The 23,339-nt window shown below is 41.9% G+C and overlaps 1 protein-coding gene and 2 non-coding genes across 4 annotated transcripts; 1 reads left to right on the forward strand and 2 right to left on the reverse strand.

Moving 5' to 3' along the window:
• Window positions 1-3,575: 3,575 nt before the first annotated feature.
• On the reverse strand, window positions 3,576-3,647 carry TRNAP-AGG (transfer RNA proline (anticodon AGG)). The gene has a single exon. It is a non-coding gene; the product is annotated as a tRNA-Pro (tRNA).
• Window positions 3,648-8,949: 5,302 nt separating this feature from the next.
• Window positions 8,950-9,021, forward strand: TRNAP-AGG (transfer RNA proline (anticodon AGG)). Its single transcript has one exon. It is a non-coding gene; the product is annotated as a tRNA-Pro (tRNA).
• A 2,705-nt stretch (window positions 9,022-11,726) lies between these two features.
• On the reverse strand, window positions 11,727-15,010 carry LOC128689781 (uncharacterized). Of its 2 annotated transcripts, XR_008407221.2 has the most exons (4): window positions 14,899-15,010; window positions 14,501-14,759; window positions 13,925-14,189; window positions 11,727-13,791 (listed from the first exon to the last, which is right to left on the reverse strand). XR_008407221.2 is itself a non-coding variant. In XM_053778242.2 (3 exons), exons 2-3 carry the CDS (start codon window positions 14,752-14,754, stop codon window positions 14,087-14,089), a joined length of 357 nt encoding a protein of 118 aa, XP_053634217.2. In that variant the 5' UTR covers window positions 14,755-14,759; window positions 14,899-15,010; the 3' UTR covers window positions 11,728-14,086. The 2 variants fall into 2 exon arrangements, 1 of the variants encoding a protein (XP_053634217.2); XM_053778242.2 differs by having other exon boundaries at window positions 11,728-14,189.
• Window positions 15,011-23,339: the final 8,329 nt, after the last annotated feature.

The raw sequence follows: 23,339 nt of genomic DNA on the forward strand, positions 1-23,339 counted from the left end.
TAAAAAGTGGCATCTCACTGCCCTCGCCTCTACTTGTTCAATCATCTCCCGGGTCAACAGAGCAGAGATCCCAGGTAACATCCGGGCCACGAGTTGCGGGACAGTGCAGACACCTTTCATTTTCGCGGTGGTATAAAAGGTAAGACTCTCCAGCCTGTGAGTCAGTCATCCTCTGAGCCTCATACCTACAAGCTCCTCCATACATACCTGAAGCTGCCTCTCACGCACTCCATCTCTCTCTCACAACCCAAAAATTCCCTCTACTGGTAAGTTGTGCTTAAAGTTTTGAAAATAATTATGTCAGTCAATAATAATACATATAATACCACAGTGAATCATGCGAACATTTATGTGTATTATCTTGAGCAGAACAAAAGTACTAAATACCGATGTTAACTATTTTGCAGCAACCATGCCAGCCACCGCCCTCGGCCCCTTCATGTACCAGCTGCAGGATACATTACGTACTGTCGACCTCAAGCACTGGGTCAGTCAGCTGGACATTAAGGGAGTAAGTGTGGTGGTGTTGGTGGTACTGGGTGTGTTGCTGTTGCTCAACCTGCTCACAAAGTCCACTACTCCCTACGGCAGAAGTGTCTTGTCCTCCGCCGTCCACATCTGGGACAACAGGGATCACCTGGGACTGACTCGAGCCTTCTCTGCAAAGTGAGTTATATAGGTTCTCAATTTTTACATAAACTATGCATTTGGGTCGTCAACTTCTCAACAGCTGTTTAACATTTTATGTCTAAAATGAATGCAATATATCATAGATTACGGATTAAACAATAAATTAAAAAATATACGGTTGAATTATAGACAAAAAATGGCAAACTTATCACAATCTTACATATTTCACATATCTCAGATCTTGATAAATATTCGAGGTAAAGTCGAACCTACAGGTGTAACTAATCAGAAACTACCAAATCTGTCAACAGTCACTCACTGGAACCACTGATACATGTCCTGGACTCCCTGGCAGCGGCGGTGAAGAAGTGGGAGGAACCCCAACACAACACTCTCAGAAAAGGAGCAAAATAATGTTAATTTGTTGATCTTCGAGGTAATTGCGAAAGCAAAGAGGATCCAAAGAACTACTACCGAAGGCTTGTTTTTTTTTTTTCTAAAAATAATTATTAATTGCAACGCAGTAAGCGGATACCTTGCACCCAACACTTTTACACTTCCAGCAGGTCTGGATTTCATATGCGTTTGCATTTTGCCTATATTATGATTTCCAGCAGGACTGGGATTTTCTTCGCTCATTTGCATTGCGATTTTTCCCATGATGTGACCAACGACAACCGATTAACACCCTAGTACCTGTCTGATGGTAGGTGAACTCGGGCAGTTGTATGCAGAACGCTGTGAAAAACAACTCAAGTATAGACGGTGAAAATGCAAGAGCCAGAGCACAAATTTTGGAAGTTACGACCTTCATGAAGCAAGTCGTGTTGTGTGAGTGGCTGTTATGTTGTGAGTTATGTAAATGTTGTGAGTTATGTTATGTGAATGACTTACGTATGTTGCGAGTTATGTGAATGACTTATTTTGTGAGCCACTTTGTGTGAATCGCCATTATTTTGTGAATTACAATGTATGATAAGTGGCTGTTGTTATGTTGTAAATCACGTTGTATAAGTGACTGCTGTTATATTGTGAGTTGCGATGACTGAGAAGTTCTGTCGTGAGTTTGGACATCACAAAATTATTCAGTGATAACACTCATTCTATATTTTATATTTTTATTATATGAAATATATACATTAAAAAGCAAGAAAATGTATCCTTATATCCACTGATTTACGTAATAATTAATATATTGCATCTGCTAAACACCCCACACAAGACGAACACCTGCTACTTCCTGATACCTGAAGCCTCCCTGGAACTGTCTTACACGATGGCCTTCCGCCCAGGATATTTACAGCAAATCTGAAGTTTCTTACACAGCCGCACTGTAATTTGATTCTCATGACATTTTACAAGGTTAGAACGATCGATATATTTACTTAACACACCAAGTTCACTTCCTTCACCATAATCGAGATTCTTTATACTATAACCTAGATAATATCACAAATAAAATAAATGAACTGAGGTAGACGACCTCACATGTATGGAAAATTAAGTATGTTGGAAATGAAAATTTCGACACACAGTAACAGTAACAATTAACTTACAAATAACATAAATAAAGAACTACGATCTATATGAATTATTTAGATTTAATACTGAGTAACAGTGTGTGTGTGGACAACGCAGCACAATCTGTAATGTAACATATAAAGATTTAATGTGCTAGTGCAATTCTGCAGTCATACTCTGTGTATTTTCAGGCTTGATCCAAGGAAGGTGAGAATTGCTTCAATTCCTTGGATCAAGACCCCTTCACCAGTAGAATCAAGGTGCTTCCTCTTGTTGAATGAAGTCCTACTCTGTGTATTACTTGAAGCACTATTGAAGACCAACTCCAGATACTTAAGAAATACTTGTTTATTAGTCTGGAATGCTGCCCTCCACTGCCCTACACTGCTCGCCACTGCTCGCCACTGCCCTCCACTGCTCGCCACTGCTCGCCACTGCCCGCCACTGCTCGCCACTGCCCTCCACTGCTCGCCACTGCTCGCCACTGCTTGCCACTGCTCGCCACTGCCCGCCACTTCTCGCCACTGCTCGCCACTGCCCGCCACTGCTCGCCACTTGTAGTGGTCAGTATACAATATACTATACAGGAATATATATGAAAATCATTGTGTTGGAGTGTGAGTGGGAAACTATCTTATGTGGAAAGTCCTGCGTGACAGGACGAATATCCTGTGCTTTTGAAAGTGTCACTAAAACTATGACAAAACAACTATTCTATATCAGAGGAAAACCATCCTATGTTATGACTACGTTAGTTATATATTTTAATTCTTGCTCATACCTTGCAAAATGTCATATAGGATCAGAGTAGCTATACACTTTGGTGCATCTATATTCTGCAAAACTTGCAACTTAAAGTATGTACAATGATACATTATATATCAGAACTATCATAGACTAAAACAATGAGAACACGTGATAAATAACCTGCTCGCACACGCAAATAGGCATTAATTGTGCTGACGCCTGATAATGAGAGATACTTGACCGAGACTGAGTTACAGTTTGTGTGAGATTATTTAGACACAGGTGCACATATGTACAGTTATCATGCATAATGTAAATTATCAAGGATACCTCAAAATGTCAGACAAAGTGACTTATTTCTGTCGGGGTTAGATGAACGCTTGGTTTGGACTCCAACATTTGTGGTTGTTAAGCAAAGTACTGTGACACTTAACTGTTCATTAAATTCGGAATAATAATAATGATTTCACAGACATGAATTCCATTACAAGATATGAGAGAATTTATTTAGGTCCCACTAGGTAGACTTTTGACTACGGCCCACAGGATGGGTCTGGGGTGCACAATACAGATATTAATCTAGAGTGAGATAGGGCCTCAGGCACCATGACTCATTGAGTTAAAATATTAACACCAGCAAAACTGCAGCATTCATATTGGATTCTAAAATTAAACAAGGGCCTGACCGGGAGTTGAACCCGGGACCTCTCGCACCCTAAGCGAGAATCATACCACTAGACCATCAGGCCGTTACTAACACGTACTACAGTAGCGCAGCCAGGAATTCATTCCGGGAAATCGCTTAAGCCGCCATTTTAATCTTGAGGCTGCAGTATATGTGCGTTCAAAAAAAAAAAAAATAAAAAAAATGTTGAATACAGAAGTTCCACGGTTTGTTTATACGTCGTATTGTAAGAACTGCTGACGAGGATGTACCTAGAAACGTCACATAATTATATTTTGAAGACACTGGCCATCTACCACCGAGGTTGGGTGACCCGAAAAAAAAGAAACACTTTTGCCGTCACATATTTAGTCACTGTCTTGCCAGAAATATGCTGACATCAACTTACAGTATTGTCTACCAACACTGTAGGTTGGTAGACAACAAACACTCAGGGATGTACTGCCATCCACACAAATGAGTGAGAAACAAAATTTGTATTTGTTTTACAGTCTTGTAGACCTGCTGGTGCCTTTTCTTCCTGTGTGTTCAAACATGCAGGGTGACAGGTACAACTTGCTATTATTACTAGGAGCTCTTAGTACATACTCTACATGTGGTTGTACATGTACTTGTATATGTCTGCACTCATCTAAGGTTCCTTTCTAATTTCTAATAGTTCTTGCTCTTAAAGTGCTTCCTTTCATCTCCATGGGAAAATGGAGAAAAATGCTTTCTCCGAAAGCCATGGTGTCTTAAAAAAGGCGACTAAAATGTCGGAAAGAACGGGCTAGTACATATGTCCACTAGAATAAACACTTTTGTTATTATTATTATTATTACTATTATTATATTAGAAAACAAGAATTAATATCTCATGAGTTAAACAGCGCTGCTTTACAAGACTAATACCCCATCACAGCAAGGTAGGAGGAGGAGGAGGAGGAGATCATGGGGGAAGTGAGAATGGGTGATGGGGAGAGGAGGAGAATCTGCCACCCGGACTGGTAGTCCAGTGATGTAAGGTCTTACCTGGTTGCTTCCCACTGACTGTTTCATTTCTGCTCAGTAATACTGTCGCAAGAGGTGAAACGACATTAATTAAATGCCAATTGGTTCTGCCTCAGAACAACAGAACAGATTCACTGAGAGTTTAACAACAGCCCATTTCTTGCAAAACTACTACCGGAACTGGGTGAACCTGCATTACTCAACGTGAGGCAACAAAAAGAGACCTTTCTCTAGCCTCGCATGTCCTTACCATCAACACAACAACTTCAATCCTCAACCCCCTTGCATTTAGGCATAAACTGGAACCTTTTATGAAACACTTCGTCTTTTATACATTCGTTCGTCGAAGCAAATATACATGTTCTTCCTCCATGCTCCTACCCTCAGATTTGAAGTAATATTATTTGAGGTTATATTTACTTCTTAAACTCATCATTTTGTTCATTTTTTATGTTCACTTTCACTTTCTTGCTATTAACACACCCACACTATTCCACCAGTCTCTGTATTTTCTCTTGCAATTCTCCCAGAAATATTGTGTCATCAGTCAAGGGGGTGTACGACAACTCCCATTTTATATGAAGGTGTTAGGAGTCTTCCTCATATGTCCCGCATCGCCCAGGATTCGATCCGGTTACTTTTTATTGTGAGCCAAACGCCCTACGACTTACACAACGGTAATCCAAAAGTAAAGGGGGGATATGATCGAGGTGTATAAATGGAAAACAAGAATAAATAACGGGGATGTAAATAGCTTGCTGAAAATTTCCAGCCAATACAGGACTCGTAGCAATGGTTTCAAGTTGGAAAAATTCAGATTCAGGAAGGATATAGGAAAGCACTGGTTTGGTAATACCTGGAGTTTACCTGGAGAGAGTTCCGGGGGTCAACGCCCCCGCGGCCCGGTCTGTGACCAGGCCTCCTGGTGGATCAGAGCCTGATCAACCAGGCTGTTGCTGCTGGCTGCACGCAAACCAACGTACGAGCCACAGCCCGGCTGATCCGGAACTGACTTTAGGTGCTTGTCCAGTGCCAGCTTGAAGACTGCCAGGGGTCTGTTGGTAATCCCCCTTATGTGTGCTGGGAGGTAGTTGAACAGTCTCGGGCCCCTGACACTTATTGTATGGTCTCTTAACGTGCTTCCCCCTGCTTTTCATTGGGGGGATGGTGCATCGTCTGCCAAGTCTTTTGCTTTCGTAGTGAGTGATTTTCGTGTGCAAGTTCGGTACTAGTCCCTCTAGGATTTTCCAGGTGTATATAATCATGTATCTCTCCCTCCTGCGTTCCAGGGAATACAGGTTTAGGAACCTCAAGCGCTCCCAATAATTGAGGTGTTTTATCTCCGTTATGCGCGCCGTGAAAGTTCTCTGTACATTTTCTAGGTCGGCAATTTCACCTGCCTTGAAAGGTGCTGTTAGTGTGCAGCAATATTCCAGCCTAGATAGAACAAGTGACCTGAAGAGTGTCATCATGGGCTTGGCCTCCCTAGTTTTGAAGGTTCTCATTATCCATCCTGTCATTTTTCTAGCAGATGCGATTGATACAATGTTATGGTCCTTGAAGGTGAGATCCTCCGACATGATCACTCCCAGGTCTTTGACGTTGGTGTTTCGCTCTATTTTGTGGCCAGAATTTGTTTTGTACTCTGATGAAGATTTAATTTCCTCATGTTTACCATATCTGAGTAATTGAAATTTCTCATCGTTGAACTTCATATTGTTTTCTGCAGCCCACTGAAAGATTTGGTTGATGTCCGCCTGGAGCTTTGCAGTGTCTGCAATGGAAGACACTGTCATGCAGATTCGGGTGTCATCTGCAAAGGAAGACACGGTGCTGTGGCTGACATCCTTGTCTATGTCGGATATGAGGATGAGGAACAAGATGGGAGCGAGTACTGTGCCTTGTAGAGTTGTGTATGAGTGGAACAAACTCCCGAGTACAGTTATTCAGGCTAAAACGTTGTGTAGTTTTAAAAATAGGTTAGATAAATACATAAGTGGGTGTGGGTGGGTGTGAGTTGGACCTGACTAGCTTGTGCTATATTGTATGTATATTGTATGTATTTAGAATTTGAGTATTACTGAGGTAACAGAATATACTGACTTGACGAAGCTAGCTGTCGTGTTAGTTTTCTTTTAGGCTCAGCGTCAATAGTTCATTACCACTGTAACTTGCTTAGCTATCATTACCACTGTAACTTGTGTAGCAACCGTTACCACTAACCTGCTTTGCAATCATTACCACTAACTTGCTTTACAATCGTAACTTGTCTAGCAATCTAAAAGCCCAGGCTCTAGACCCATTAAGTGCCTCTGTAATATTTTTGACCATCACCCACAGGATGGGTCTGGGGTGACTACCACCCACAGGATGGGTCTGGGGTGACTGCCGCCCACAGGATGGGTCTGGAGTGACTACCGCCCACAGGATGGGTCTGGGGTGACTACCGCCCACAGGATGGGTCTAGGGTGACTACCGCCCACAGGATGGGTCTGGGTTGCATAATAAAGATATTAAACAAAACTAACTTAGAGACAGTGTACACACCGATGACCCAATGAACTTGAGTACACTGATGACTCAGAGAATGTATGTGCATTTATAATCCAGATAACGTGTGCTTATTGATGATTCGGCGAACGTGAGTACATTAATGATTCAGAGAATGTGTATACATTCCTGACTCGGGAACTTGTGTACACTGATGTTTAAGAAATCGAGCGTCTGTATATTGATGACTCGGATAAATTATGTTCATCGATGACTGAAAAATGTGTGTACATTTTTAACGCAGAACATGAAGCAAAGCCGTTATCTTCAGCCTGTCCGGTTTATTTCCATTTTGGTCCCTGAATCCTCTTCCCCAGGATGTGATCCGTAGCACTCAACAGACACCCAAGTACCTACCTACTTGCTTCCAGGAGAATGGGGGACACAGGTGTAAAGAGTCTGACACCCAGGTACGTACTGCCAAGTGAAAAAGAGCAGCAGGTGTAAAGAAAAGACTAACAACCAGTCACCTACTTACTTCTAGGTGACCAACGGCAGCAGGTGTAAGGAAACAAGATTTCAGTTGGATAAATTTTGAATTAAAAAGGACATAGGTAAGTGCTGGTTTTCAAACAGAGTGGTCGATGCGTGGAACAATCCTCCGAGTAGAGTAATAGAGGCTAAGACCCTGTGTAGCTTTAAAGAGATTGGACAAATATATGAGTGTAAAGGGCTGGATGTGATTCGTGTCTTGGGAAAGGGAGTAAATTTTTGGGTAGATTTGGGAAGGGGTGGTTTTGATAAGGACCTGCCTTGTATGGGCCAGTAGGCCATTCTTGTTCTTAAGTTCTATGTAGGAGTAACAGGAATTTTTCTTCACGGATTAGAGAACACTACGATGCATACAACCGAGACGAAACCAAAAAATACTCGTATCTTGCACGGCTCTAAAGAGGGACATCTCATGAACTGGAACAAAGCAGAGCTGATCTACAGAGAATCCATCATTCATGAGCGCCATTGTATTGAAGCATCCTTAACTGCTACTACCAAGAGCAAGGAATGAAGGTATGACAAGAACACTTTCTCACCCACCCTTTTACACATGATAATATTCCACGCTGATTCCTTGTTGCCCACCTGACACGGCTATTAGATGACCTGATGCCTTCACAATGACGTGTGATCTAGCACGATCGACACCAATGACGTGTCGAGTATGTCTTCTACATATATATATCACAACCTACCGGCGAATCTTTAACAACCACATATTCCCATATTTTCTTCTTCTTGATTCGCCGGTTTTCTCCCGGCCCGGGCCTTTTCCAAGTGATGACCCGGCCTTGGTTCCCTGTCGAGGGAGTGTCTGAGACCTAAGTCTCCCATGGGAGGAGGTACAAGCACCCCCCTCATCGTTGGGACCAACTGTCCCAAGGCCTAGCCACATTCCCCACCCTCACGGAGTTCGTAGGGAGAAGCTAGGCCTCTCTGGTCTGCCATCCACGCCCCAAGGGGGCTAATGGGAATGACAGTCTTGTGAGCTGCAAGCTCTGGCTCAGGCACCTACCCTGTCCTAGAAGAGCTGGGCATGGTGTCGATGTCCCGTATATTATTTGGAGTGACCAAGATTCAAGGACCAAAAGCGTTGCCAATAATGTCCTAAGTGTATATGGAATTAACATAAGAACATAAGAAAGTATGAACACTCCAGCAGGCCCACTAACCAAAATATTTGCCAAACTCATTTTCAATTGTACCCAAGGAATAAGCATTGATGACCCACACAACGTGTGTACACATTGACCCAGAAACATCTGTAAATTATTAAGTTATACCTAGAGAATCAAAGTAAGTTCAATAAAGTAAAGAGAAGTCTCTTCAGAGGCCTGATGGTCTAGTGGTATGATTCTCGCTTAGGGTGCGAGAGGTCCCGGGTTCAACTCCCGGTCAGGCCCGAAGAATGAGTTTTGTTTAATTAGGTTTGAAGCCCATCGACTACACGAGGGTCGTCAAGGCTGCATTCCATCTGTTTACTACCAGTTAAGAGTACTTTAATGTGTAAAATAGAGATTAGAATAAATTCTAAGTATATATCCACTGAGAGAAATACACATGTCTATGTATATACAAGAGGAGATACACACCCCTTGGTGTATATATATATTAATGGTATGTTATACCAAGTATATACCTTGGGCCAGACTCGCACATGGACAATCTCGCTGAAGCGAACGCCTGGAAGCAGTGAAGTCCCAAAGAATTTCGTAATGCTACTAAAAAACCTGTTAGGTAGGGAGGTGAGATTTAAATAATTGTAAGTTGTTTGCACTCATATAAATTATAAGGCATTAATACCTGTTCAACCACAGTCAAGAGGAAGATCTGCAAAGATTAATAATTTTTTCTTAGCAAATTATGCTGCTATGTTGCTTGAAATGTTCTGCATAACCCGGGGCTTTCTGTAAGTATACCAGTGATTGTTGTTATATTACTTGTCAGGAGACAAGTGTAACCTGACGTGGGTCGTAATGTAGACGACCCGTTTTTTATGCCGGTGATGTCAACTAAGTCTGTAATAGAAGTAATATATACTTGGAGAAATTATTGTTCTTATTATTATTAAAATAGGAAAATGATAGGATAGATAATGAGATCGACACCATGCCCAGCTCTTCTAGGGCAGGGTAGGTGCCTGAGCTAGAGCTTGTAGCTCACAAGACTGTCATTCCCATTAGCCCCCTTGGGGCGGGGATGGCAGACCAGAGAGGCCTAGCTTCTCCCTACGAGCCCCGTGAGGGCGGGGAATGTGGCTAGGCCTGGGGACAGTTGGTCCCAACGATGAGGGGGTACTTGTACCTCCTCCCATGGGAGACTTAGGTCTCAGACACTCCCTCGACAGGGAGCCAAGGCCGGGCCACCACTTGGAAAAGGCCCGGGCCGGGAGAATACGGGCGAATCAACAAGAAAAAGAAGATGGATAGAGGACCTTCAAAATTATGGACGTCAGCCCATGATGCTTTTCTTCAAATCGCTTGTTCTCTCTAGGCTGGAATACTGCTGTACACTAGCTGCCCCCTTCAAGGCTGGCGAAATTGCTGACCTGGAGAGTGTACAAAGAACTTTCACGGCACACATAAGTACGATAAGGCACCTATATTACTGGAAACGGCTGAAGGCCTTGATCTTTATTCCCTGGAGCTCAGGCGAGAGAGATACATGATAATATATACTTGGAAAATCCTAGAGGAATTAGTACCAAATTTGCACACGAAAATCACTCCCTATGAAAGCAAAAGACTCGGTAGGAGATGCAACATTACCCCAATGAAAAGCAGGGGAACCACTAGTACAGTGAGAGACAACACAATAAGTGCCCGGGGACCAAGACTGTTCAGCTGCCTCCCAGCATACATAAGGGGGATTACCAATAGACCCCTGGCTGTCTTCAAGAAGGCACTGGACAGGTAACTAAGGTCAGTACCTGACCAGCCAGGGTGTGGTTCGTACGTCAGTTTGCGTGCGGCCAGCAGTAACAACCTGGTTGATCAGACCCTTGATCCACCACGAGGCCTGGTCTCTGACCGAGCCACGGGGGCGTTGACCCCCGAAGCCCTCTCCAGGTATACTGCAAGTATTGTTATTATTAGTATTAGTATTATTGTAAAGCAATATCTAACACGCGCATCTTCTTGAAGTGACATTTATTACTGTTTACTGCTACTGCACGAGCCCAGCAACCTGGCCTTTTCTTGATCAATTAATATAATGTGATGAAGCTTAATTTAGCTCAACTTATGACAGATGAATCCAGATTTATTGGTTGTTGCTCTGTATAAGTGGAACAGAGTTTGTCATGATGTTCAGGCTGGTTGCTGACAGGTTAATAATGTAACAGGGAATTCGTTCTGTCTATAAATATAAATTCTTAGGTATACTATGTAGTTTTAAAACGTTGAGACACTATTGTAAAAATGAATTGGAAAAAGAGTTCAAATTTCACCCAGCCCGTCTTCTCTCTCTCATTTGCTGTGTGATGATAAAGATATATCCATAAAAAAGATCCAAGTGTTTAGGATGGGCCAGGACAGCTCTACCATAACGAAACCTTTAGTAAATAAGTAACTTAATTCAGGTACAGGCACACATAAATATAGTTACATAAATTATCATACATAACAGCGCATGTGTAAATTACCTTGGATAATCCCCCCAAAAAGTCGGAAAAAGTGACTTATTTCCACTGGGATCCTTATAACATCTTATTTAAACCTTAAAAGTTAAAACAGCTAGATGCCGTAGCTGCTGACTCTATAACGGAATGCTTGACGATATTCTCACTGCTCTACTAAAGTCTTCCGGCTCAGAATGATAGATTTCAACAGAATGTATGAAGCTTCCCCCATTCTGTGTGATGGAATACATCAGGGAAACATAGTTAGCTTTTGTTCTCGGTATGTAATTACTATATAAAATAAGGCAGCAGCTGTCGGTGCATCCAATTTTGCTAATAAAAAAAATTATAATGAAGCTAATAATGCACTTTTGTGTTGTTTGTTGCACTGCGTAATTTACACTAAAAGTTACTGTTCCAGTACATCATTCATAGTGACAAAAATGATATAAAGTATAACTGCACTTATATTTTGGCTAATAATTTATTTTATCTTATATTTTATATAAAAATAAAGACATATATATAAAATACAAAAACGAGTGTAATAAAAATAGATTTAGTAATATCTTGACTCAATTAGTGATAAGAAACACTGCTTGATTGTCCTTGCTTATCTTTAGCCAAACAATGCGACTCAACACAACAGCTACTCATACAACATAACAATAGCTCCTCATACAACATAACAATAGCTCTTCATACTACATAACAATAGCTCCTCATACAACACAACAATAGCTCTCCATACTACATAACAATAGCTCCTCATACAGCATAACAATAGCTCCTCATACAACATAACAATAGCTCCTCATACAACATAACAATAGCTCCTCATACAACATAACAATAGCTCCTCATACAACATAACAATAGCACCTCATACAACATAACAATAGCTCCTCATACAACATAACAATAGCTCCTCATACAACATAACAATAGCTCCTCATACAACATAACAATAGCTCCTCATACAACATAACAATAGCTCCTCATACAGCATAACAATAGCTCCTCATACTACATAACAATAGCTCCTCATACAACATAACAATAGCTCCTCATACAACATAACAATAGCTCTTCATACAACATAACAATAGCTCCTCATACAGCATAACAATAGCTCCTCATACTACATAACAATAGCTGCTCATACAACATAACAATAGCTCCTCATACAACATAACAATAGCTCCTCATACAACATAACAATAGCTCCACATACAACATAACAATAGCTCCTCATACAACATAACAATAGCTCCTCATACAACATAACAATAGCTCCTCATACAACATAACAATAGCTCCTCATACAACATAACAATAGCTCCTCATACAACATAACAATAGCTCCTCATACTACATAACAATAGCTCCTCATACAACATAACAATAGCTTCTCATACAACATAACAATAGCTCCTCATACAACATAACAATAGCTCCTCATACAACATAACAATAGCTCCTCATACAACATAACAATAGCTCCTCATACAACATAACAACAGCTCCTCATACAACATAACAATAGCTCCTCATACAACATAACAATAGCTACTCATACAACATAACAATAGCTACTCATACAACATAACAATAGCTTACTTACACAATGTAACAATAGTTACTCATGCAACATAACAATAGCTTACTTACACAATGTAACAATAGCTACTCATACAACATAGCAATAGCTACTCATACAACATAACAATAGCTTACTTACACAATGTAACAATAGCTACTCATGCAACATAACAATAGCTTACTTACACAATGTAACAATAGCTACTCATACAACATAACAATAGCTACTCATACAACATAACAATAGCTTACTTACACAATGTAACAATAGCTACTCATGCAACATAACAATAGCTTACTTACACAATGTAACAATAGCTACTCATGCAACATAACAATAGCTTACTTACACAATGTAATAATAGCTACTCATACAACATAACAATAGCTTACTTACACAATGTAACAATAGCTACTCATACAACATAACAGCTATAATACAACATAAAAGCAGCTACTCGTACATAAGAACAGTTATGCATTCAACATAACCACAGTTACTCACATAATACCAGCTACACGCACAACGTGACCCAGAATACAACAGTAGTTACACAACGTGACGCAGAATACAACAGTAGTTACACAACGTGACGCAGAATAAACCAGTAGTTACACAACGTGACGCAGAATACAACAGTAGTTACACAACGTGACGCAGTTGCTACACACACGCGCGCACAATGCGACCTGATTTATAAAGCTGAAGACAATAAAGAGTGAACTCTGGCTCGCAGAGCGTCATGACTCGTAGCTCAGTTATCAGTGTTCTCGGTGTAGAACAATAAAGGCCTTCTGGTTTTACCTCCAGCAAATGGAAGACGAGGTGTATGATAGGTTTCATTACACCTTTGTTCACCTAGCAGTAAAATATGTGCATGGTTGTTAGTTTACTTTTCTGGGCCGTATCTTGGGTAAAAATTGCTATGCAAATGCGTGTAGATTTCAAGACCTGAATAAATAAATAAATAACAAAAAGGCACAATACCGTGACTGGAACGATACACAAATAACCCGCACATAAAAGACAGAAGCTTACGACGACGTTTCGGTCCGACTTGGACCATTGACAAAGTCACACTGACCTGCCTTGTCATAGGCGGAGTACCAGTGTGTAAGCAAACTCTAGACCTGCTGGTAATTTGAAAACAACCCACCAGGGTCGTCGGCATCTGACTACAGATGCATCGCTCTTTGGTTCCTTTCCTTAGTTTTCGTCGCTATATTAATGATTTTACAGAATAACATTAATGTGCTCGTTTTCTGAAGGTGCTGTCTTTAGGTTCCTCCCACTTCTTCGCCGCCGCCGCCAGGGCATCCAAGACATGTGTCAAAGGCTCCAGCGAGCGACTGTTGGCAGTTATTAATTACTGATTAGTTACACTAGTAGGTTAAATGTTATTTATCTACATTTGATTTTTTCTTCACGAGAACTAACTAGTTTTTTTATAAGACATTATTAATAAGCAAGAATACTTTTAATATTCGATATTTAGAGGTATGTAATAGTCAAATATAATGACTCATTTTCTTTTAATCCATAATGCATGATTTGATGTGTAAATTTTAAGATATATAAAATGTTAAACAAATATTGAGTAGACGCTGGCGACTCAAATACATAACTCTCATAAGAATTAAGAAATTATATAGTAACTTACTTTCCAAAGAAGGCTCGAGTCAGTCCCAGGTGATTCCTGTTGTCCCAGATGTGGACGGCGGAGGACAAGACACTTCTGCCATAGGGAGCAGTGGACTTTGTGAGCAGGTTGAGCAACAGCAACACACCCAGTACCACCAACACCACCACACTTACTCCCTTAATGTCCAGCTGACTGACCCAGTGCTTGAGGTCGACAGTACGTAATGTATCCTGCAGCTGGTACATGAAGGGGGCGAGGGCGGTGGCTGGCATGGTTGCTGCAAAATAGTTAACATTGGTATTTAATACTTTTGTTCTGCTCAAGATAATACACATAAATGTTCGTATGACTGACTACAGTATTATTTATATTATTACAAACTGATAATTATTTTCAACAATTTAAGCACAACTTACCAGTAGAGGGAATTTTTGGAATGTGAGAGAGAGACGGAGTGCGTGAGAGGCAGCTTCAGGTATGTATGGAGAAGCTTGTAGGTATGAGGCTCAGAGGATGACTGACTCACAGGCTGGAGAGTCTTACCTTTTATACCACCGCGAAAATGAAAGGTGTCTGCACTGTCCCGCAACTCGTGGCCCGGATGTTACCTGGGAGTTCTGCAGTCTACATTTCTGACCTATGTACGTGTGTTATTTACCACTTGTCAGAATCACTTGTCGATAGACACTCTGTATGTGTGCGCGTGTGAATATTCATCTAGTATATGTGATTACAAGGGTAGAGTTTCAGCTCTTGGTCCCGCTTCTTCTCTAGCCCTTTGCCAGGTTCACTGTCTCCTGGTCTCGAGAGTTTTATCGTCCCTCGTTTTAAAGTTATGTATGGGTCCTGCCTCTACTGTTTAGGTATACCTGGAGAGGGTTTCAGGGGCCAACGCCTCCGATGCCCGGTCTGAGACCAGGCCTCGTGGTGAATCAGGTTCTGATCACTCAGGCTGTTACTGCTGACGACTCTAAGACTTATGAAACATTTCCTAACATCTCTGTCGCTCATCTTTATTTTCAACTTGCAGCTGTGTTCTCGTGTTCGTCTCCCGCCTGTGAACAATCTGTTCCAGAACACTTTGTTAATTCCTCCCAGTATTATGTATTTACTCATATAACCTCTAGGCCTTCTTTCCTCTAATATCATCAGGTTTAGCTGTATTTACCTATTTGTACGTATCTATTTGTGGTTGCAGGGGTCGGGTTACAGCTCCTGGCCCCGCCTCCTCGCTGGTCGCTACTAAGTCCACTCTCTCCCTGCTCCTCGAACTTTATCATATTTCTTAAACTATGCATGGATCCTGCCTCAGTGTGTGTGTGTGTGTGTGTGTGTGTGTGTGTGTGTGTGTGTGTGTGTGTGTGTGTGTGTGTGTGTGTGTGTGTGTGTGTGTGTGTGTGTGTGTGTGAGTGTGTGTGTGTGTGTACTCACCTCACCTAGTTGTACTCACCTAGTTGAGGTTGCGGGGGTCGAGTCCGAGCTCCTGGCCCCGCCTCTTCACTGATCGCTACTAGGTCACTCTCCCTGAGCCGTGAGCTTTATCATACCTCTGCTTAAAGCTATGTATGGATCCTGCCTCCACTACATCGCTTCCCAAACTATTCCACTTACTGACTACTCTGTGGCTGAAGAAATACTTCCTAACATCCCTGTGATTCATCTGTGTCTTCAACTTCCAACTGTGTCCACTGGTTACTGTGTCCAATCTCTGGAACATCCTGTCTTTGTCCAACTTGTCAATTCCTCTCAGTATTTTGTATGTCGTTATCATGTCCCCCCTATCTCTCCTCTCCTCCAGTGTCGTCAGGTTGATTTCCCTTAACCTCTCCTCGTAGGACATACCTCTTAGCTCTGGGACTAGTCTTGTTGCAAACCTTTGCACTTTCTCTAGTTTCTTTACGTGCTTGGCTAGGTGTGGGTTCCAAACTGGTGCCGCATACTCCAATATGGGCCTAACGTACACGGTGTACAGGGTCCTGAACGATTCCTTATTAAGATGTCGAAATGCTGTTCTGAGGTTTGCTAGGCGCCCATATGCTGCAGCAGTTATTTGGTTGATGTGCGCTTCAGGAGATGTGCCTGGTGTTATACTCACCCCAAGATCTTTTTCCTTGAGTGAGGTTTGTAGTCTCTGGCCCCCTAGACTGTACTCCGTCTGCGGTCTTCTTTGCCCTTCCCCAATCTTCATGACTTTGCACTTGGTGGGATTGAACTCCAGGAGCCAATTGCTGGACCAGGTCTGCAGCCTGTCCAGATCCCTTTGTAGTTCTACCTGGTCTTCGATCGAGTGAATTCTTCTCATCAACTTCACGTCATCTGCAAACAGGGACACCTCAGAGTCTATTCCTTCCGTCATGTCGTTCACAAATACCAGAAACACCACTGGTCCTAGGACTGACCCCTGTGGGACCCCGCTGGTCACAGGTGCCCACTCTGACACCTCGCCACGTACCATGACTCGCTGCTGTCTTCCTGACAAGTATTCCCTGATCCATTGTAGTGCCTTCCCTGTTATCCCTGCTTGGTCCTCCAGTTTTTGCACCAATTTCTTGTGTGGAACTGTGTCAAACGCCTTCTTGCAGTCCAAGAATATGCAATCCACCCACCCCTTTCTCTCTTGTCTTACTGCTGTCACCATGTCATAGAACTCCAGTAGGTTTGTGACACAGGATTTCCCGTCCCTGAAACCATGTTGGCTGCTGTTGATGAGATCATTCCTTTCTAGGTGTTCCACCACTCTTCTCCTGATAATCTTCTCCATGATTTTGCATACTATACATGTCAGTGACACTGGTCTGTAGTTTAATGCTTCATGTCTGTCTCCTTTTTTAAAGATTGGGACTACATTTGCTGTCTTCCATGCCTCAGGCAATCTCCCTGTTTCGATAGATGTATTGAATATTGTTGTTAGGGGTACACATAGTGCCTCTGCTCCCTCTCTCAATACCCATGGGGAGATGTTATCTGGCCCCATTGCCTTTGAGGTATCTAGCTCACTCAGAAGCCTCTTCACTTCTTCCTCGGTTGTGTGCACTGTGTCCAGCACTTGGTGGTGTGCCCCACCTCTCCGTCTTTCTGGAGCCCCTTCTGTCTCCTCTGTGAACACTTCTTTGAATCTCTTGTTGAGTTCCTCACATACTTCACCGTCATTTCTTGTTGTCTCTCCTCCTTCCTTCCATAGCCTGATTACCTGGTCCTTGACTGTTGTTTTCCTCCTGATGTGGCTGTACAACAGTTTCGGGTCAGATTTGGCTTTCGCTGCTATGTCATTTTCATATTGTCTTTGGGCCTCCCTTCTTATCTGTGCATATTCGTTTCTGGCTCTACGACTGCTCTCCTTATTCTCCTGGGTCCTTTGCCTTCTATATTTCTTCCATTCCCTAGCACACTTGGTTTTTGCCTCCCTGCACCTTTGGGTAACCCATGGGCTCATCCTGGCTTTTTCATTATTCCTGTTACCCTAGGGTACAAACCTTTCCTCAGCCTCCTTGCATTTTGTTGCTACATATTCCATCATCTCATTAACTGGCTTCCCTGCCAGTTCTCTGTCCCACTGAACCCCGTTCAGGAAGTTCCTCATTCCTGTGTAGTCCCCTTTCTTGTAGTTTGGCTTCATTCGTCCTGGCCTTCCTGCTTCTCCCTCCACTTGTAGCTCTACTGTGTATTCGAAGCTTAAAACTACATGGTCACTGGTCCCAAGGGGTCTTTCATATGTGATGTCCTCGATATCTGCACTACTCAAGGTGAATACTAAGTCTAGCCTTGCTGGTTCATCCTCTCCTCTCTCTCTTGTAGTGTCCCTTACGTGTTGGTACATGAAGTTTTCCAGTACCACCTCCATCATCTTAGCCCTCCATGTATCTTGGCCCCCATGCGGGTCCAAGTTCTCCCAATCGATCTCCTTGTGGTTAAAGTCACCCATGATCAGGAGCTTTGCCCTGCATGCATGAGCTCTTCTGGCCACTCTAGCCAGTGTGTCAACCATCGCTCTATTGCTCTCGTCGTACTCTTGCCTTGGCCTCCTGCTGTTCTGTGTGTGTGTGTGTGTGTGTGTGTGTGTGTGTGTGTGTGTGTGTGTGTGTGTGTGTGTGTGTGTGTGTGTGTGTGTGTGTGTGTGTGTGTGTGTGTGTGTGTGTGTGTGTGTGTGTGTGTGTGTGTGTGTGTGTGTGTGTGTATGTACTCACCTAGTTGTACTCACCTAGTTGAGGTTGCGGGGGTCGAGTCCGAGCTCCTGGCCCCGCCTCTTCACTGATCGCTACTAGGTCACTCTCCCTGAGCCGTGAGCTTTATCGTACCTCTGCTTAAAGCTATGTATGGATCCTGCCTCCACTACATCGCTTCCCAAACTATTCCACTTACTGACTACTCTGTGGCTGAAGAAATACTTCCTAACATCCCTGTGATTCATCTGTGTCTTTAGCTTCCAACTGTGTCCCCTTGTTACTGTGTCCAATCTCTGGAACATCCTGTTTTTGTCCACCTTGTCAATTCCTCTCAGTATTTTGTATGTCGTTATCATGTCCCCCCTATCTCTCCTGTCCTCCAGTGTCGTCAGGTTGATTTCCCTTAACCTCTCCTCGTAGGACATACCTCTTAGCTCTGGGACTAGTCTTGTTGCAAACCTTTGCACTTTCTCTAGTTTCTTTACGTGCTTGGCTAGGTGTGGGTTCCAAACTGGTGCCGCATACTCCAATATGTGTGTGTGTGTGTGTGTGTGTGTGTGTGTGTGTGTGTGTGTGTGTGTGTGTGTGTGTGTGTGTGTGTGTGTGTGTGTGTGTGTGTGTGTGTGTATGTGTGTGTGTGTGTGTGTGTGAGTAGAAGGACAGATTGATGAATTAGACACACGTGCAACATTTTGTATTTTTTGTAGTCATCTCACTCTAGTGTCTTTATCAATACAATACAGGAACAGAAACGAACGACTATAGAAGAGGAGGTAATCAGTCCCCATGCCTCGCAGAATTAACTACAGAAGACGGCAGATGAGGTAATCAGTCCCTTAGCCTAGGAGCAGGCATTGAGGACATGGTGCGTGGAGCACATGGTGCGTGGAGCACATGGTGCGTGGAGCACATGGTGCGTGGAGCACATGGTGCGTGGAGCACCATGTGCTCCAGTATTGTATACTACTGATTAGAAGGTCAGGCCACAGATGCCGCTGTCTGTATTAAATAAGAAGCTGGTATTTAACCGATACATTATACTTTGTCTATACAAAAGCAGCCATTCTTAGCATCAATTCTGGAAGATTGTTATTATTATTATTATCACGGGGAGCGCTAAACCCGGAGGATTATACAGCGCATGTGGGGAGGGGATGGAAGGTATTCAGACTGAATTCAGGGAACTGGAGCACAAATCCAATTCCCTGGATCAAGATCTCCTAACCAGCGTCAAAGAACCTCCTTTAAGAGGTACAGGAAGAACAACGTTGCTTTAGTATACTGTGTATTACGGTATCCGTCTAAGTCGCTTCACTAGGAAAGAAGTGTTCGCATCTGTTGCTTATTATGACGTCATTAAAGTCAGTCAGGTTGAATAATAAAACTTTTTTGTCTCAAGGAAAAATGTTCCATACTGAAAGTAATTCTCCAACAAATTGATTCGAATATATCTTTTTTTATGCGGAACTGCTGAACATCCTATTAAAAAAAATGCTTTCACTTCTGTATTGGAAAATGTACACGTCAGAACACTTGATATTCAGAGCCTATCAACTACACTAGGATCATCAAGGCTGCACATCAATTCCACTGTCTTCTAATAATTTGTCATTTTTCTCCTATAATCTACCTTGTCCATAATTACTATCGCATTTGCTTTGTCTGCTTTCGTAAGGTGAAGTCCAGGATCTTTCCTTAATTCATGGTATAACTTACCAAGTCTCAGAGGACAGTTGTGTTGCAGAGGCCTGAGCAAAGCTTAGACCTCTGCAGCACAAAACCAGACAAAGCAAATGCGATAGTAATTATGGGCAAGGTAGATTTTAGGGAAGAAATAAATATATTAGGAGACAGGGGACTGACGCGCCACTTAAGACTGCACGGTAACCTGTTCACCACATGTACACAGCAATACTCTACCTCTAAAATAAGAATTAAATTAAATTCTTCATATATACACTGAGATAAATACTCCATTCAGGGTATATATCCTGTGTACTTAGCAGCTTAGCACAACATTTTCTAAAAAAAAAAAGGCTTAGCGCTAACAACAACAACAACAACAACAACAATAATCTAAAAATACATATAACGAAATGTAATATCACCAAATCTAGTGATAATCCAACTAATTTTTCTTATTGTCATGTACCAAACTCCGTTTCCTCCTCCCTTATATTTGTGTTATATTCATTGAATAAATTTTATTATATTCATCTTGAATGTCTTTGTATACATATTTGTAACTTTTTTATTGTCCTTTTAGTCTTAAGTTAATTTTAAGCTTGCCAGAAATGCTCTGCATAAATGTTAGTTTAGTGGTGTGTAAAATAACCTTGACAAATTAAAATAACGTTGACAACTAGCCTTCCTCTCCATATATTATATATACATACATACATATAGTCGGACTTGAGTCCTGGAAATGGGAAGTACAATGCCTGCACTTTAAAGGAGGGGTTTGGGATATTGGCAGTTTGGAGGGATATGTTGTGTATCTTTATACGTATATGCTTCTAGACTGTTGTATTCTGAGCACCTCTGCAAAAACAGTGATTATGTGTGAGTGAGGTGAAAGTGTTTGATGATGAAAGCATTTTCTTTTTGGGGATTTTCTTTCTTTTTTGGGTCACCCTGCCTCGGTGGGAGACGGCCAACTTGTTGAAAAAAAAAACATACATACACTGTACATATGTTCAAAAGTGGTGAGATAGGTGGTTGCTTGAATTCAACCAGAGTAAATGCAAGATCAAGAAGATTGGGGAAGAAGGAAGAAGGCCGAAAACGAAGTATAGACTAGGGGGGTCAAAGGCTGTAAATATCCCTCCTATTATGTATGTATGTATATATATATATAAATATATATATATATATATATATATATATATATATATATATATATATATATATTTAATATATATATATATATATATAATTAACACATCGGCCGATTCCCATCACGAACGAGTGATATGTAATCAATAACACTGCGACTAGCCGAGGGAGAACCCGTGTTGTTTTAGCCCTCCTCATGGTGAGCGAAAATTCAAGACACTCTAACCCACTGGACCATACATACAATCCTACAAAGATCACGCACCCAGCAGAGCTAGGTGCTGTACCGTGATCCGAGGACATACGATGGTGTGGGTGACTCATCTGATTTCATTCTACTCCCCGTTTGGTGTACTAGCCTCCACAAGCAGCATATATAGTACTGTAACCACGAACGAGTGGTATTAATCAATAAAACACTGCGACTAGCCGGGGGGATCGAACCCGTGTTGTTTTAGCCCATCTCATGGTGAGCGAAAATTCACAACGCTCTGACCCACTTGACCACACAATCCTACAAGAATCACGCACCCAGCAGAGCTAGGTGTTGCACCTCGATCCGAGGACATACGATGGTGTGGGTGACTCAGCTAATTTCATTCTGCTCCCCGTTTGGTGTACTAGCCTCCACAAGCAGTGTATATAGTATTGTAACCACGAACGAGTGGTTATTGATTAAATACCACTCGTTCATGGTTACAATAACGAAGATAGCCTATATGCACTGAATTTACATTGAAATGGCGTAGAATTAGGGGATACACCTTTTTAATATTCTTCCTGTTATGAGAAGCTTTGTTATGCAGAACAAAGTAATTTAAATATTTAGCCACTACTATTTACCAACTTCTTCCATGATAATGACTATTATCATATGCAGCTTCAATTGCTCTATTAAAAATGTTGCTGACTTTACTATCATATATAGAGGGGACGATAGGCTCAAAAATTAGGCTACAAACGTGGGCTGTTTGAGAGTAGCTGAGAATTATTCACTTTGCTTGATTCTAAATCGGTGGTGCTGTTTTTGGGATGGTGCACCTAAAATCATATATAGACAGCAACCACCCAGGGAAGTACTACCGTCCTGCCAGATGACTGTGAAACAGAAACCTGTAACTGTTTTGCATGATGGTAGAATTGCTGGTGTCTTTTTCTGTCTCATAAACACGCTAGATAACAGGGATATCTTGCTACTCCAACTTACACTTTGGTCACACTTCACAGACATGCACATGCATATATATATATATACATACATCTAGGTTTTTCTCCTTTTTCTACATAGCTCTTGTTCTTCTTTATTTCTTCTATTGTCCATGGGGAAGTGGAAAAGAATCTTTCCTCCGTAAGCCATGCGTGTCGTATGAGGCGACTAAAATGCCGGGAGCAATGGGCTAGTAACCCCTTCTCCTGTAGACATTTACTAAAAAAGAGAAGAAGAAAAACTTTATAAAACTGGGATGCTTGAATGTGCGTGGATGTAGTGCAGATGACAAGAAACAGATGATTGCTGATGTTATGAATGAAAAGAAGTTGGATGTCCTGGCCCTAAGCGAAACAAAGTTGAAGGGGGTAGGGGAGTTTAGGTGGGGGGAAATAAATGGGATTAAATCTGGAGTATCTGAGAGAGTTAGAGCAAAGGAAGGGGTAGCAGTAATGTTGAATGATCAGTTATGGAAGGAGAAAAGAGAATATGAATGTGTAAATGCAAGAATTATGTGGATTAAAGTAAAGGTTGGATGCGAGAAGTGGGTCATAATAAGCGTGTATGCACCTGGAGAAGAGAGGAATGCAGAGGAGAGAGAGAGATTTTGGGAGATGTTAAGTGAATGTATAGGAGCCTTTGAACCAAGTGA

This window comes from Cherax quadricarinatus, chromosome 22, assembly GCF_038502225.1.
Source record: "Cherax quadricarinatus isolate ZL_2023a chromosome 22, ASM3850222v1, whole genome shotgun sequence".
Lineage (NCBI taxonomy): Eukaryota > Metazoa > Arthropoda > Malacostraca > Decapoda > Parastacidae > Cherax > Cherax quadricarinatus.